We start from the raw sequence: 16,329 nt of genomic DNA on the forward strand, positions 1-16,329 counted from the left end.
GAGGCAACAGTGCTACCAGCTGTATTGGCACTGTCAGCAAGCTGGAAATGATGCTAGAGCTCAGCTTAAGGCACTGCTGATTCTCAGCTACGAATATGACAATAAACTCAGTCATGTTTGCACGTAAATGCACATTAGAATGTGTTGGTTAATACAGTGCTTCCGCTTGGACAGGAGAGACTGTGGAACACAGTAGTGCTACAGCAGCCTGGTGCAAGAGGGTGTGGAGGGTGTTATTCATTTGAGTATTCAAAACACCAGTGAGAAAGGTTTAGTTTTGTTTACTTTATTTATCTCAAACTACATATAAATATATTTTAAAAATACAGAATAAGTAATGCATATATAATACATAAGCATTATTGAGAATTCAAGTACAAAAAACCCAGAAAAGATCTGATGTAAACATAATAATGCACATACACACATATGTCAACTTTTATTTAGTTTGAGAAGGAACAGAATGACACAAAAGCTTATCTAGTTCTTCCTCTTCTTTACAGTGTCAAAAAAACCCAAACAATCTAGTAAAAAAAAGAACAAATAAACCAAAAAAATGAAAAACAAGACCGACAACAATTCATACATCTTCCCCCAAGGTGCTCATCGTGTCTACTCATTTAAATATGTGCAGCATTCAGTTCAGTTCAGGGCTGTGGAGGCTCTTAAGGGTGCAAAATAAGACAACAATTGAGAATTCCAATAATAAACAATGGCTATCACAAACGTCTCCGCTGCTGAGCGTGCACGTTCACATTCAGCCTGCTCAGTGGGCATCCATCTGAGCCCGTCAGCGCTCTCTCTCAGAGAGCAGCAGCCCCACTCTCTGCAGCACCCTGTCCACATTTGGAATCAGTTTTTCATGAAAGTCCCACAAGCGTTTGTCTACGTGAAGCTGCTCCAGCTGTAAAGACTCACGCGGAACCTTGCAGACGTGAATGATCCGACAAACTTCTAGTGGAACTTTGTACCGCCTTCCAAAATGCTTGAGCACTTCATGCACCGAAGTCTGCTCCACCATCCTTGGCTGAACTATCAGCTTGTGTGGATGGTATATGCTTCTGTCGGGGTCTTCCTTGTAGATGTGCTCCAGAATATTAACTCCCGGCACCCCATCCCACTGAGGCAGGTGAAACATTCCACTTGGCTCAAAGTGTCTCTTGGGGAAGATGTGGTTCTCAATGAGGAACACCCCTGTATTTGGTTGCTGTTGTTGTAGCGTGTTCATCAGCGACATCAGGTCGTTGTGCTGGTATGGCATTATAATCTCGTCTATGTCGTTCAGCAGGACGTAGCGTGAGCGCTCCATGGATCTGTAGATGCACTCATTGAGCGTGGTCAGCTGGCCGAAGTAGTGCAGGTCTCCTCCGAACTTCGAGAAGAGCCAGCCGCCAGATGCATTCAGATACTTGTTGATGGGCCAGGAAACTATTTCCACAAAGCCCTCCTGGCTGTAACTCTGCAACAGGCGGCTGAGCTCTGGGCCGCTGCTGGTGTTATAGATCACCACTCTGTCCACACCCAGCAACCTGTACATCTCCAGAGTCTGTGCGAACTGCAACACATTGTTGTAGTCTCCAAACAGGTTGGAGATGCAGACTGTGAAGTTAAACTTGAACCTCATCTCGCTGCCGTTGGTCTTGTTCCTTATAGGAAGCCAACTCAGGTTGGACCCTCTCTCAGTGTGCGGTTCAGTCAGAAGAGTGACATGGGTAGCGTGACAGTTTTTAGGAATCGAACACATGGCATCTGTGGTGACAAAGGGAAAGCCAAAGTTGTCCGAGTGCTGTAAAACTGTCGTCGGAGTTGTCAGAAATGCCGTTTTGTTGCAGTGGCCTCCACAGTTGAAGAGGCATTGAAGTGGTTGGATGGAGTCTCTCCTAAATATGCTAATGATGCGAACATCCAAACCCTTCACCCTCTGGTCCATGTAGGCTGATACCAGTAAGTGTGAGGTGTTTTTCAGCGGGGTGATGGTTGTGTTAGAGACGAGGAGGCAGGCAGCAGGGGGTAGAAACCCATTTGGCTGTGAGGTCGACCTGTAAGTCCTGGCTGTTCTCTGTCTGAAGAAGACAATGAACGTAGCCATGAGGAGGAAGACAACTACCCCTTTGAAGTTTTTTACCATCTCGTCACTGATTCCTAACGGCTTTTGCAAGAAAACAGCCGATAATCATCAAGAGCACCTGTAAGAGATGAACAAGCTGAGAAAACCTTAATCTCAATGATGACGAGGGAAAAGAAAATCAGGAGAAACAACTAAACAATAAAACAAACAAAGCAAACAAAAGCAGGTATAAGTGCGGACAATGCAGCGTCATCTTACCGAATATGTGGGGTGAGGAGTGTTCACACATGAGCGCAACTGTGCAAATGCAACCGAGGCCCTGCGAAGGTCAAACGCAGACCAGGAGAGCCGCAAGACCCGAGCCATCAGCAGTAATCCCAGAGCACGAATTCCAGCCACCACACCACTGAGGTGAACAGATGGCGGCAGAGAAAGGCCCCAGCCAGAGCCCACCACGTCCGCGAGGTGAGGGCCCCAGTGGGCCGAGACCAGCAGCCGCCGACCCCGCCGGGCACCGGCCGCACAGGGCCCAGGGCCACACGAGCCCAAGAGCCACCCCCACCCCCTCGGGCGGCACCCAGGAAACAGGGGTGTAAGAGGACCCCATTGCCCTCACCTCCCCCGCTTACAAATGTTAGTGAATTGTGTGTTTTTTGCAAATAAAATTGAGGAGCAGTAACCATGTTGTGGTGGGAGTGGGGCCACACAAGCAGTCCAACCCACTCCAATGGCCCCATCCTCCATACACTACATGGCCCACCCCCCCCCCAGAAGTTGTATGTGTGCTGTCAGTGCTTCACATGTTTGGTGACTAATTAAAACTGAGGAGCGAGCGTCACAGGGTGCAGCAAATGGCAGATGGGGCCACTTGATGGCCCCCTCCGCCACACCCTGCATGACATGCTCGCTCCCCAAAGCCTTACGTTTGTGTGTGTGCATGAAAGAGCGAGGGGAAGGCGAGGGATCTGGGGTTGTAGGTCTGGAGGAAAGCGAACCTCCCTCCAGGAGCAGCCGCCCCCACGACCAGGGCACACACCGACTGCAGCCAAGTAGCCGCCACCAACCCCAGAAGACACCCACCCACCACATACCAGGAAGGGGGAGACGGGGAGCAGCAAGGGGCACAGCGGGAGAGACCAAACCCAAGGCCCACCACCCCCAAGCCCGCCGTTCCCCAGAAGGGATGAGAACCCATGTTCTCAGCAAAAAATGTACTTAAAGTATTAAAAAATAACCTGTAAAAAATAACCTCAACCTATCTGTGTTTTTGCTGTAATATGTAACATTTTTAATCTTACATTACTCTTTACTGCTGCAGATGTTTACAGTTGAGCTCATTCTTAAGGTTGAGTTCAAAACTTGGAGATACATAAAAACAAGACCCTCAAATTTGTATTCGAGTAAATGTACCTTAGTTACAATCCACTGCAGTCTAAAATCTTGTAACACAATCTACATTGACTAGAAAACTGGTGATTGACAAGCAGTCCAACAAGTAGTTGGTACACGTCACATTGCTCCTCATATCAAACCCACGTTCTCAAACGTAATTCAAGAGCCTTGTTCTTATCACTTAATAAATACATGGTTGCAACATAAATCTAAATCTAACTTAATGATGTAGATAAACATTTTGAGTTGCAAACATCATTTTGATAGGTCGAATTGACACGATTATGCTCATATTTGGTTCAACTTAACATTGTGTGTCATTTAAACTCTAATTTCTGCCTTAGTTGATTTACTACAACATCCGAGTTGAGGTGACTTTGCAATTAAAATGGAATGAAATTGGTTTGATAGTTGGCTTTTCACCTTGAGTTCAGGATTTTAGTGTCTTGCCAACTGGCACTTTGTGATTAGATGAAAACTCGCTCTACCACCTGAACCACAGCCACCACAGGTGTTGTAACAGACTCTTTGCACTGCTCAATAAAGAGACTCTGATCTCAACCTCCTTGTTTTGACAGTGGTGATACTTTTTCAGCCACACAAAGAGATACTGATGTTACATGATCCATACACTAGACTGCAACGAAACAGTGTTTAAATAGTCAGCCAGCCTGTTAATATTGCAATTTGTATAATTAGTATTGAAATGCCAATTTAAAAAAAAAAGAAAGAATCACCAAAAGGAGGCTGTGATTTTGATTACCTTTGTCGAGTAGGTTCTGCGTCAGGCAATAAATATCACAGAAGGATCCAACAGAGAGCATGAACGGTTGCTTAACAAGTACTGCCACAATCCTCTGTTTGTTCGAGGTCACTGAATGGGTGGGGACAAGGCGACAGGTTGGCATGGAGCTTCATAAAAAGCAGGTGTGTCGTCATAACTGAATGATAGCCACTGACTGCTGGGCACTAAAACCTTCCGCATATAATGACAAATATCTTGACTTCCTCAAACAGACACAAGGTCAGAACAACGCAGCGTAAATATTTGATCATTTTAATACATATATTAAAATCATGTTTCAAGTGCCTGAAACTGTCTGCAGCCAACATGTCAGGATATGAGCACTTCACAAAGTGTTGTCAGTTTCACTAGAGACACCATCGCTCACTTACATGTAGGGGAAGGGTCCAGATGCAGGGGTTGATTAAGCTAAATGCTAACTGACTGATATCAGAATGAACCTAAGCCTGATCCTTTGTTTACATTTGCTGTCACACACGTGTCATAAATGTAAATCATTTTCCTGACAACTGCAGCACTATCAATCAATAATTGACGAGTTAATAACACAAGTTCAGCACACGACAGCCACAGACCTTATGTCCTGTTTAATCTTTCGATTGGCAGATAATGCGGTGTACCCACAAGCACGTTCCTCGAAGAACTAGATAGTTAACTTAGATAGTCCATCAGAAGTATTGTCCTGTGTTGATGATGCATTTTAAAGTCACATACATGTTACATGCTGCAAAGGCGACCGCTACATGTGTCACTGGAACACAGCAACGCTATTCTAGTTGATCTGAGCTTGATTTAGTACATTTCCACTAGTCAGAGGGCATCAAGTGTCACAGAAGACTGTCATGCTAATCACTTCATTTGGTCGCTGCAGTATCAAAAACTACTACCTGAACTGTGTATTATCTACAAAATGGCATCAGTTTGAGCTTCAGTGTCGGCAGATATTTAATCATTCGGACTTGGATCGGATTAGGGTCAAACAAAAGTGATTGGGATATCCTTCGGGATGGGTGTATATTTGAAATAAATTTAAATAATGTGTATTTGCATGTGTGTCTGAAGCATATTCAGGCTCTCTCTGAGGACAGCGTGTGCAGTACAGTGGTAAGGATTGAGAGGAAACCCTTTAGAGCCTCGTCATCTCTTGGTTGCTGCCTAAGAGTCACTTTTACTGCCTCCTGTCCTCTATCAGCTGTTGCTTCCATTTCCACCTGCTCGTCCACAGTGCCCTCCACCCCGACTTTTCCATCGGTGGCTTTTTTAACGTCTGCTTTCTGAAGTTCCTCGTTGGCGTACAGCAGTTCTCCCAGTATGAGCGTGCTGTGGGGCGTGTCGGTGGAGCAGGTGTGTGTGTACAGGTAGACCCTCCAGGGAAGTGTTTGCGGTGGCGTGAAGGCCAAAGTCTGAATGTTGACCAACTGCATGGCGGCCTGGAGGCTTTGCGGGGAACAGTTAGGTATCGCTGGGCATCGGATGCATTCTTCCAACCACACAAAATCCTCCTCCTCCCCTGCCATTTCTTCGGTGCCTTGTTCCAACAAAACAAGAAGCAAAGTCATAACAAAGGATTTTTAAATGTCAGGAAACAATGGAAATGTCAACTATGACAGTACTTAATGAAAAAAGTATTATCTAAACATCAATGGTATCCTGTAAAAAAAAAAAAAATCAGCTCAAGTTTGTTTTCTTTACAAAGGGTGTAAAATATCTTGGTCATGAATGTGAGTCTCTTTCACCTAAACACTGATAGATTGGACGTTAGGGTTTCCCAGAATTAAAAATTCACATCCTTTGTTGCGTAAACTGGCCCCTCCACCACCATGACTGCCATTGTAGTTGGTGGACTACCTGGTTTCCAAACAATTCGCACCTCGAGGCATGTGAGTCCTGGGTCATTATTGGGCCACTAGTCATGTGATCTGGAATGACTATAGATTCTGTAACTCCCCATTATCAGCTAGAACTGAACAAACCCCTTGGATGAGAAGTCTTCAAGAACCTACAAGAAAAGTCCAGTTGAAGCGCCTATGATTACCATGACCTGGATGACTGAGAGTCTACACACGAATTTTATCAATTTTAACTGAAACTTAATAAAAAATGTAAAAGGTGAAGGGGTCTGAATACTTTCCGAGGTAAGTGTATATGTGAAGTAGGGTTTTAAATATGTAACTATGCATCACAATTCATTAGGCTTTCCTGTTTTTCAGGCAAAAACACTAATTTTTAAAGTGCCTACCAGCTACAGCTGTCAAATAAATGTAGTGCAGTTAAAAGCCCTCTATCAAAACACTAAGTACCTCACGTTTCTATGTAAATACAGTGCTTGGGTCAGTGTGCTTTACCAGTAGAGATTTCATACCATCTTCTTTTGGTAGTGCTGTTTGCTCTTGTCAGCCACAACTCCTGCCCAATGAAGGGGAAGCTCTGGGCAAGAGAGAATCTCTGGGATGTGTTGTTTACAGTATAACCTTTTTCCATTTCATTACCTTGTTCAGCATGCAAAGCCCGTCGCTGTAGCCACAGGCGCTCAAACTCCTCTGGGCTGAGAGCTGGGGAGAGGGACAGGCTGAGGGGGGCTGCCACGCCGGAAGCCAGAACATCAGCGGAGGAGTCCGAACAGCGACCATCACCGTCTGAGCACGGGGGAGGACAAAAAGTACGGGAGGATGAAGAGAAAAGTGAATGGAGGGCAAAAAGAGAGGGCAGGAAAGGATGCAGCAACAGGGAGCCGAATGGTGGAGGGAGGATGAAGTGGGAGGGAGAGAGGCAGTTAGGATGAGTGCCAGAGGAAGAGATTTGTGATTAAAAATGGGCCTGCATTCCCAGAAATGGACCCTAACCTCGAGAAACCCAAAGATTTCTCAGTCTCTGACCAAAATAGCACAACTTAGTATGTAAGCTTGATCCATTAGAACCCATTTAAAGTGGCATGAAGATATTTCTGACTCCCAGTAACCCTCATGACCAAAGCCCTTCTTGTCCAGCTGCTGAGTTTGTCCAGACAGAGAGTTCTGGGACAAGTCCAGTGATGGAGTTCACATTCAAAGCTTTATTAAATGCTTTTTATCATTTTCCACATCTACACTTCGATGCCATGTGATCACAGAAGTATTTTTATGGACTTTTGCTGTTTATGATCTGAATGAATCATAGAGACCTGCATTCATAGGTGTCAGCTTTTCTAAACCACATTCAATCAGTGTAGTTTGTCTCGTGAGAATGCCACAAAGCAATCTGAAGAGTCATAGCAAACGCTCAGAATACTTTACACTGCATGTCGAGGGAAGAAGCGGTACCGTACAAAATACTCAGCTCCAATTATGGTAATACTCCTTTTGGCTGGGGCACAAGAATTTATTGGTTCTGTAGCTGCCAGTCCTTTAATGCTAGTCACATAGTCATTCCATTAGGTGAAGACATTTTGTTCTCATAGAAACTGCGGTCAGAAAAGCAGGTTATAAAAAGCAGAAAAACCAGCAGCTGACTCTCCCTAAATTACAGGAAGTTCCTGTTAAACACCCTGTCTGGCTGTTGCAGAACAATTGATGATCAAAATGAGATTCAGATACCTGCTTGAGCACTATGAAAACCAGAGGTGGTGAATTGGGTGTGACTGTGAGATTACAGCAATGCCACAGGTTGTTTGCAACATACTGACATGCAGGGGCCATTTTCTTGGGTTTGTAATTCAGGAAGGGTTTTAGGTGAGATTCTGTCTCAGGAAATTGAAATTACAGCACGGTATGAAACAGAAATAAGCAAACCCTTCAATAACTGCCTTACTTTTAAATTGATAATAGAGTATTTCTTCTTATAAACAATCAAAAACAATGAAATACAGATTTCAAGGTAGAAAAAAAAAGGAAGTTAATACACCTGTGAGCCAACAAAACTGAACACAGTTGAAATGACCAATTGGTCTAACTGCATGAACATGTTGATACGATGAGCTGTGAACACCAGAACTTTCTAGGGTTTGGACCAATGGGCCGTGTCTATTGGCGTGTCTCTGTCTAGGACATGGAAAAGAACTGAAACATCGAGTTGTGAGACTTTAATAACACTGAACGATGAGGACCATCACTGGCCAAATAAAAATCAGTGGAAACACAGTTGCAGCAGCAACCAGGAGGTAAAAACGAGCCGTGGTACCACCAATCAGAGCTGCAGTGGTCGTCCTCCTAACACGACAGAGCACTGTTTTTGCTGAAGCGAGAGCGCAGAGGTTATCAAAGGCAATCAGAGTTTCTGTGACAGCTTACATAGTGCAAAGAACATCGTATAATGTCAACATCTATGGATGGCGCCCAAGAAAATAACTGTTGCTCGGTCTTCATCACAAAACTGCAAGATAAAACTTCTTAACAATACATTAAAACAAGCCTAACAAATATCGGAAGCATAGTCTTTGGTCTGTCGTGTTGGAATGAACCATCTCAGGGGTGTTTTGAGCTGAAAAATGGAAAGACACATCTTGGGAATATGTGAGACTTTCATTAAGTTTCTGAGAGGGGGCATAATATGGGACATTCAATGGCTAACCACTGACTAAATACACAACAGAAAGATTCAAATGTCATCACTCACCTGAATGAACCTTCTCGATGCGGCTACAGTTCAGGGTGTCTGAGAGGTCAGCGTTTGGCTTCGGGTCAAAGGTGGTGTGTTCAGGGCTGCCCCTGCTGGCTGACTCCGTCTCTATGGTGCTCTGCCTCAGAGGCTCCAGGGTGTTAAAGCTGCGCGCCCACTGGCTGATGGGCTCAGCGGGGCGGCCAATCAGAACACCCAGGGAAGGGTCCGACCTCCGACCCTGAAGCACCTTTCGTGTCTCCTCTATCCCACAATGCAACAGTCGGTAGTAGAGAAGTGCCTGGTCACGAACACACATGTCTGTCTCCTCCTCTGGAAAGCACAAGCGTGTTAACGATCATCTGTTTTTTTTATTCTCACCTCTCTGATAAACAAACACACACCTATGCAGTAGTGCAGCAGTCGTCCAAGCATGTCCTGCGTCTCAGCCGGCCGACACAGAAACAGCCTCATGGTGGCCGTCAGCAGCTCCACCTTGACTCCCACAGAGGCCTCGCTCCTCACTCCATCGATGAACACCTCCAGAGTGTAGGGAGCGCTGAACACTCGCTCACCATATACGCCCAGCAACCACAGCAAAGCCTGCCTGCCCTAATGGAGGATGGGGAGAATATGTGGAAGATTTAGGTCGCTAACTGCAGTATGTGAAGACCTGAATGCAAATTGAAATGCTTAATTTGACCCCAATTAGCACGATGGTGGATCCTCCAGGAGCCAGTCTAGAAAAGTTCAAGATTCTCAGAACATTTCCATGATCACTACAAAAAAAAACAAATATGCCAGCCGCGAAGGAATGTGTATTTACTGTACTTACTGCACCCAAGTAAGAAAAAAGAAAAACACATCATGTTTGATCTGGGACCCTTGAATCACTCACAAAAGATCAACAAGGAATTCCTGCCTGAATGAAGGTTTGACAAGGTTCAGCTAGTTCTGGACAATTTTATCCAGTCTGTCAGATTTGTTAACTTGTAGGTCTGCTTCTCCCAACCCTAGAATGTCTCAGCTACGAGCAAAACTAATCAGATGTTCTGCTGTTAGCCGCAAGAGTGAACACAACAGTCTTCATGCGCTCCCAACATCTGAGGACCTGACGACTCAGTGCTCGAGTAAAGCTCAAACTAGTAGGGAGCATGATTATTTTGAGCAAGACTGATCCGAAGTGAAAGGGTTTAGCTTTCTCTTAGTTTCATGCTGTAGCACCCCCTAGTTCACACTACAGATCACAATTGCATAAAATTAATGTTTTTTCAGGTAACGCAGCCATGAAAAGTGATACAGAGGTACCCGAATAATACTGAGAGATGTGTGCATCTGTAATTTGAGTTTTTCAGGACAGTGACTTTCTTGACCCTTTTCCAAGCCCACAGAAGCCCCGCAGGCTTCTGAAAGTGACTCCACGGCAGTGCAAACATGACCGTCTAAGGTGTCGCCAGAAAGGAGAAAACATGCCAAAATCCTGTCATGCCCGTCCTAAATCAGGACTAAACTTACTATTAACTGTCTGTACATGTGACAATCTGGGAACAGGTGCATTCACGGACACACTTTCAGTGGAAAAAATGTGACAGTACCAAGGGGATGTGAGAAAACATGATAAAGTCCCTTTAAATGACAATACCTGACGAGCTGCTGTTCTGTACAGTGTCATTTAGGTGCCCCTAAGTCTAACATAGTGAAGTGCAGAAATGGGTTCTCTTTCTGTTTGGTAAAATACAATTAGTGCCCTCTATGTTGCTCCTGCATGTGAGAATATGAAGCCAATAAGACTGTCCGTTCACTGAACAAAAAACACGGTGAAGCACTCTATAAAGTCAGCGTATTCTAAAAAAATATCGTCAAGTGTTCATCCAGTGAAAAGCATGAGCCCTAAGATGCCCTTATGATATAATGTAATGGTCATTACTGTAACAGTCTGTGTGGTCTATGTCGGTTGACCATTAGGAAAGTATAATCAGCCAATTGTAATGTATGTAAAACAAACAAACAAACAAAAAAAAGCTGCAGAAGCAAAATAGGAGATGATGAACACGGGGATGTTCTGTTGTATTTAAGTCTTGGTCTTTTTTTTATGTATAAATTATACTGTCAAGAAAGTTTCATTAAAGCCTGAAAAGCTGGAACGTAAACGTACAAAGGTGTTGTTTTCCTATATTCGGATTCACACTTTAAATCGTTCACCTAACCTCTGCTAATGGGGGTCAGCTGACGGTGTCCGGTGGCTTTTACATCTTTATTCCCTCAGATATCCACCGCTGCTTTAGCCCAGCGTGTTTTTAGTAAAGCAACAAATCTTGAACTGTTCATCATCGCTGACAGAACACATACCTCTAGTCTCTCTGCTCAGACCCACATGAGTGAAACACCTGCGGGGAGAGTTTCCAGCTTTCATGTGAGACAGCTAGTTTTACTCGCCTTAAGCTTCACACGGTTCCATTTCATGAATGTATGTATTCCATGTCTACGTGAATAAAACACACTGAAAGAAAGCAGATACTCGATATTTAGGGGAAGCCACCGGAGCTGAAAAATGTCACAGACGTCGCCTCATAATGAAGCATTTCTTTAGAAACATACGAGTTTGAGGTAATGACACTTACACAACCAGGTCAGTGACAGGCTGGACCGCCACAGGTGCATAACCAACAGGACCAAAATCACTGGACTGTTGTGCAATATTGGCATTCCATCTATTACTATTACTGTTATTATTATTGTTGTTATTATTATTACTCTCTTTGTATTATAACAATATATCATTGTACGGGAAGTTATTGTTAGTATTCCTAATATGGCGCTGTGCTGCTACTGTCACTGTGTTATGGTGTAATGCATATATACACATATATATTTATTTATATATTGATTTATTTATGTTCTTTAAATGTTTTCAAATATATATTCGATACACCTTTATATTTGATATACTCAACTGTATTTATCTATAACTACACTGATTGTTATCATATTATATAGCATATTATTATTATTTACATTGCTATATTACTATTGTTATTATTATCACTACTATTACAACGTGCTGCTGTTCTATCTAACAGTTTGTTTCCTTGTCTACTGCTTTTTCTCTTAACTGATGTGTGCTACTGTCTCTGTCGGTGTTGTGCCGATTCTAGAGCAACAGTTTCCCTGAGGTACCCCACCAAAGGGATCAATAAAGTTCTATCTAATCTAATCTAACACATATTTATAAAGTGCTTTGCAAGTTCCTTTAGTAATATTTTTCTTGGGCTAGTGGTTTTTGGCACTAATCTCAAAAAAATAAATAAAAGTGGAGTTCAATGCAAACCAGTAACAAAGCGTTTACAAAGTGCCTGGAACATTTGTTTAGTGACATTTTTTGTAAGGTAGTGATATTGGCACTAATATAAAAACTAAATCAAAGCGCACATGGTTCTTCAATCTCAAGACACATTGAAAGGAAGTTACCAAATATGGTCACTTGCCCCATAAAGAGTTAAGACAGCACGATACAACAGACAATCTACCACGTGATGTCTGACAACATGATCCTTGACCCCAAAATGTCTGTCAGTTTTACTAAGTCCTTCAGGAATAGCTCAGTTAGGGCTGTAGCGAGGCACTTCAATGTCCACAACTCCACCTTGTGTCATCTAAGAAATGGTTTCAGACAGCCCAGTATGATTCTGTCCCCCACAGCATCCACCAGCTTCACAGAGTCCTTCAGAAATGGCTCAGTTTGGGCGGTAACAAGGCACTTAAATGTCAAGAACTCCACCATTTGTTATCTAAGAAGTTATTTCAGACAATATGTTTCAACAGACAATCTACTACACAAAGCTCTGGATTACCAACAACATGATCCGTGGCCCCAAAATGTCTGTCAGCTTCACCAAGCCCTTAAGCAACAGCTCAGCTTGGGCTGTAACAAGGCACTGAAATGCCCAAACTCCACCATTTGTCATCTGAGAAACAGTTTCAGGCAGCTATGTATAACACACGATCTACCACGTGATGCTCTGGATGACCGACAACGTTATCCTGTGTCTACCAGGACAACTCAGTGTGCGAACATGATCCTTTCCAATACAATGTTGGAACAACAAATGCTTATTACCCTTTGTTAGAACGAACAGATTAAATTTAATAAAACATCACGTTGCATCCTCAAATGTATTCACACCTTCCCATTAAAGAAGGAAACAAACAGCCGTCACTGAAATAAGTTGAAATTGACAAAAGTAATAATAAATACAATTTAATGAAAATCATAAAATTGTGGTTCAACAGAAATAAAAAAACAAACAAACAAAAAACCCCCACACACAAGCATGATGGGAGCTGTAAACTAATATTTAGTTGAACAACCCTTTGAGCCAATCACTGCCATCATCAGGTGTTTCTGTAACTCTCAATCAGACTTCTGCACCTGTTGACAGGTGTTTGGATTTCACTGCTCATCAGCAAAGTGCTCTAATTTGTCCAGGACGGTTTTGTTTTTTAAATAATTATTTTCAACCACAATTCAAAAGCAATGTCTTATTTCACTAAATTATAATTTAGCAAATTTTTATTTATTATTACTTTTTTCAGTTACTAGTTCCCAGCTAGAAATTTTTGGTTCTTAGAACGTTCTTAGAATGTTGACTGGAACGTTGCTGCAATATTTTCAGCGGGAACATTTCTTTAAATTCCCAGAATGTTCTGGTAGAACATTCCCTAAAAAAACATTTAAAAAAATGTTTTGCCCTCATAAAATGTTAAACGACATCTATACACCTTAATCCTCACTAGGGTCATGGGGGGCTGGAGTCTATCCCAGCTGACTCAGGGTGAAGACAGGTTCACCTGGACAGGTAACCAGTCTATCACAGGGCTACACTTAGAGACAGACAACCAAGCACGCTCACATTCACACCTACGGGCAATTTAGAATCACCAATTAACCTCAACATGTTTTTGGACTGTGTGGGAGGAAGCTGGAGAACCCGGAGAGAACTCCACACAGAAGGATCCCGGGCGTCCGAACCGGGATGTGAACCAGCGACCTTCCGATCATTGACCGACCCGATCTACCACCTGAGCCACAGCCGCCCCCCTAGAATATGATGCACAAATGTTTCAGCAGGCGTTTGTAAGCCAGCATAATAGAAAGATGATCAGAGCGGCTGAGGTGGGGGCGGGGGGTTGCTTTGTATGCATCAGGGAAGTTTGAATACACCAAGTCCAGCATGTTCTCTCCTCTGGTTTTAAAGTCCACAAATTGAACTTGAACTTGGGGAGCACAGACTTTAAACTGGTGTGCTTAAAATCCCCTGCGACCACTATAAAGCTGTCTGGGTGTCTAGTTAAAAGCTCACTGATGGCATGGTTGGTTTATTTCCAATATTTTAAGCTAGTATTCTAGAAATTGAGGTTAGAAGTTTTTTTCAGTTTCCAGAAGAAAACAACTATTTCCATCCACAACACAATGTTCTTCTTCAGCATTCTTCTATCAAAAACTGACAAACACAATTTTATTTCTCAGAACTGAAGGAGATGTAATGTAGTCTTTATAACATTCTGACAACATTTTCCAAATGTTGCAGCAAGAATGTTCCTCTGTTATTACTACGCAACATTGTAAGAGTGTTTTAAAAATGACGTAATATAATATGAGGCCTTAATAACATCCTTAAAACATTTTCCAGATGTTACTTTGGAAATCTTCTTCATGTGATGTCATTTAAGATTGTGGGAAAATTTTATGACATAACGTTCCGTAACCTGTTACCTAAACATTGTCCCTATAATATCCTCCAAATGTGAAAGGCAGAACATTCTTCCTTTGTTTACATATCATATTACAGAAACGTCAAAATGTTGCAGTAGGAATGTTCCTCCTTTGTTATCATGTAACATTGTAAGAATGTTTTTTTTTTTAAAATAACAATGTAACCTGAGGCTTTAATAACATTCTGAAAACATTTTCATAGTGTGGTTTCAAGAATGTTCCTCCTTTAGTATCAAATAACATTTTAAGAATGTTCTTAAAAATAACATAACGTAATCCGAGGCTTTAATAACATTCTGAAAACATTTTCTGAGTGTTTCTTGGAGAATGTCCTTCCTTGGTCATCATGTAACATTGTGGTAATGTTTCATAGAGGAACATTCTATGATTGCTTGTCTCAACAACATGTCCAAAACATCTTTAGAACGTTGCACCTAAAACGTTCTATCCTAACATATAGCAATACAGGAACATTATCTGAAATACTAAATGTTATTATAATACCCTTTGAACATTACATTGAAATGCTTTTTTTTTTTTTTTTTAAAGCTTTATGAGAACCTATAGGGAATGTTAGCTAAAGTTGTGGGAACATTCGTTGCTAGTTGGGTTATTTGAGTGACTATTGTGAATTTTGCCTTTTCTTTCTGTGCATTCGAGGACGACTGTATACAGTCATTAGAAGAGCCATTCACAGGGAAAAACATGGCATACATATTATCTAACAAGAAGTAGAGTAGCGACATTATCTCATGTACTCTATCTATGTTCAATTCTGAGGTGTGCACTTTGATGATTATACTTTCACAGCAAAAGCACTTATATGACGGACTTTAACGTGCAACCTCAGTATGTTTAGATTCAGGGAAGGTGTAAAAGACTAACAAACGTATATCGGCGTGACGGTTCTCTGACTGTTATGGATCTATGTCAGAAATAGTCATGAAGTTGCAAACCAAATGCAAAGTTGTGGTTCCATATACAAATAAAGGCATGGCTAGCAGCGGTTGAGGGAAGAGGATATGATTTTTGGTTTTCTGGGAAAACAGCTTTCTTATTTTTAGCGAGCACTAATTGGGTTTATTCGTGGACATTAAAGTTTGTATTACAGTCCTTTAGTAACCAAGTAATTTGGTTTATTCAAGGACATATTACAGTCCTTTTGGAATCAAGTAATAATGTGCATGTAAACATACCGAGTTGGGAAAGCGGAAATAAAAACGGAAGCGCAACGCCATGCAGAGGCATGTCATCACCCATTAAAAACAAGTGTGAGGTGGAAGTAATTGGAGATGGTGTGGAGGAATGTTCCGTGCCAACTGCTTTGTCACATGATAAAAAGCTGCATCTAAAATGACCTGAAGTGGAGCCGATGGGATGTCCGAAACCTTTTGCAAAAAGCCAAGAGGAGCACAAGCGTTGTTCGCCATTTGGGTCAAGTAGAGCTTGATAGCCAAACTTCATCCCTTATTGTGTTGTATCTTTCATTCTTCGCTCTTTCATGGTCTTTTTTTTGTCTTGTAGTCTTTGTGTAAATGCAACTTATAAAGAAATATGACTTTGGCAGACGGTGTCATGTCTCGTACCAGGTGTTAGGTTTTATTTAGTTTTTTGTCTTGTATTTGTGTTGTCTCGTGGCTTTTATTTTGAAACCTCTTTGCCCTCATGAACTTTGTCCATATAGCTCCTGATAACTAAAATAAATCTTGCAAAAAAAAA

General features: G+C 42.3%; 2 protein-coding genes across 2 annotated transcripts in view; both read right to left on the reverse strand.

Moving 5' to 3' along the window:
* Positions 1–505: 505 nt before the first annotated feature.
* Positions 506–2,644, reverse strand: LOC103374017 (uncharacterized). Its single transcript, XM_008304032.1, has one exon. The coding sequence runs from the start codon at positions 2,126–2,128 to the stop codon at positions 791–793; it is 1,338 nt and encodes a 445-aa protein (XP_008302254.1). The 5' UTR covers positions 2,129–2,644; the 3' UTR covers positions 506–790.
* Positions 2,645–4,503: 1,859 nt separating this feature from the next.
* Positions 4,504–16,329, reverse strand: part of ap4b1 (adaptor related protein complex 4 subunit beta 1) — a 29,155-nt gene continuing 17,329 nt past the window's right edge. The window contains exons 7-10 of the mRNA XM_008304039.1: positions 9,242–9,449; positions 8,856–9,170; positions 6,755–6,901; positions 4,504–5,793 (exon numbers count right to left, since the gene is read on the reverse strand). Of these exons, the coding sequence (XP_008302261.1) occupies positions 5,333–5,793; positions 6,755–6,901; positions 8,856–9,170; positions 9,242–9,449 (1,131 nt within the window). The 3' untranslated portion in view covers positions 4,504–5,332. The remainder of the gene's footprint in view (positions 5,794–6,754; positions 6,902–8,855; positions 9,171–9,241; positions 9,450–16,329) is intronic.

The sequence above is a fragment of the Stegastes partitus genome, unplaced genomic scaffold (assembly GCF_000690725.1).
Source record: "Stegastes partitus isolate 25-593 unplaced genomic scaffold, Stegastes_partitus-1.0.2 Scaffold2121, whole genome shotgun sequence".
NCBI lineage: Eukaryota > Metazoa > Chordata > Actinopteri > Pomacentridae > Stegastes > Stegastes partitus.

Coding starts and splice junctions, on each gene's coding strand:
- LOC103374017 (XM_008304032.1), bottom strand. CDS start 2,128: ATGGTAAAAAACTTCAAAGGGGTAGTTGTCTTCCTCCTCATGGCTACG.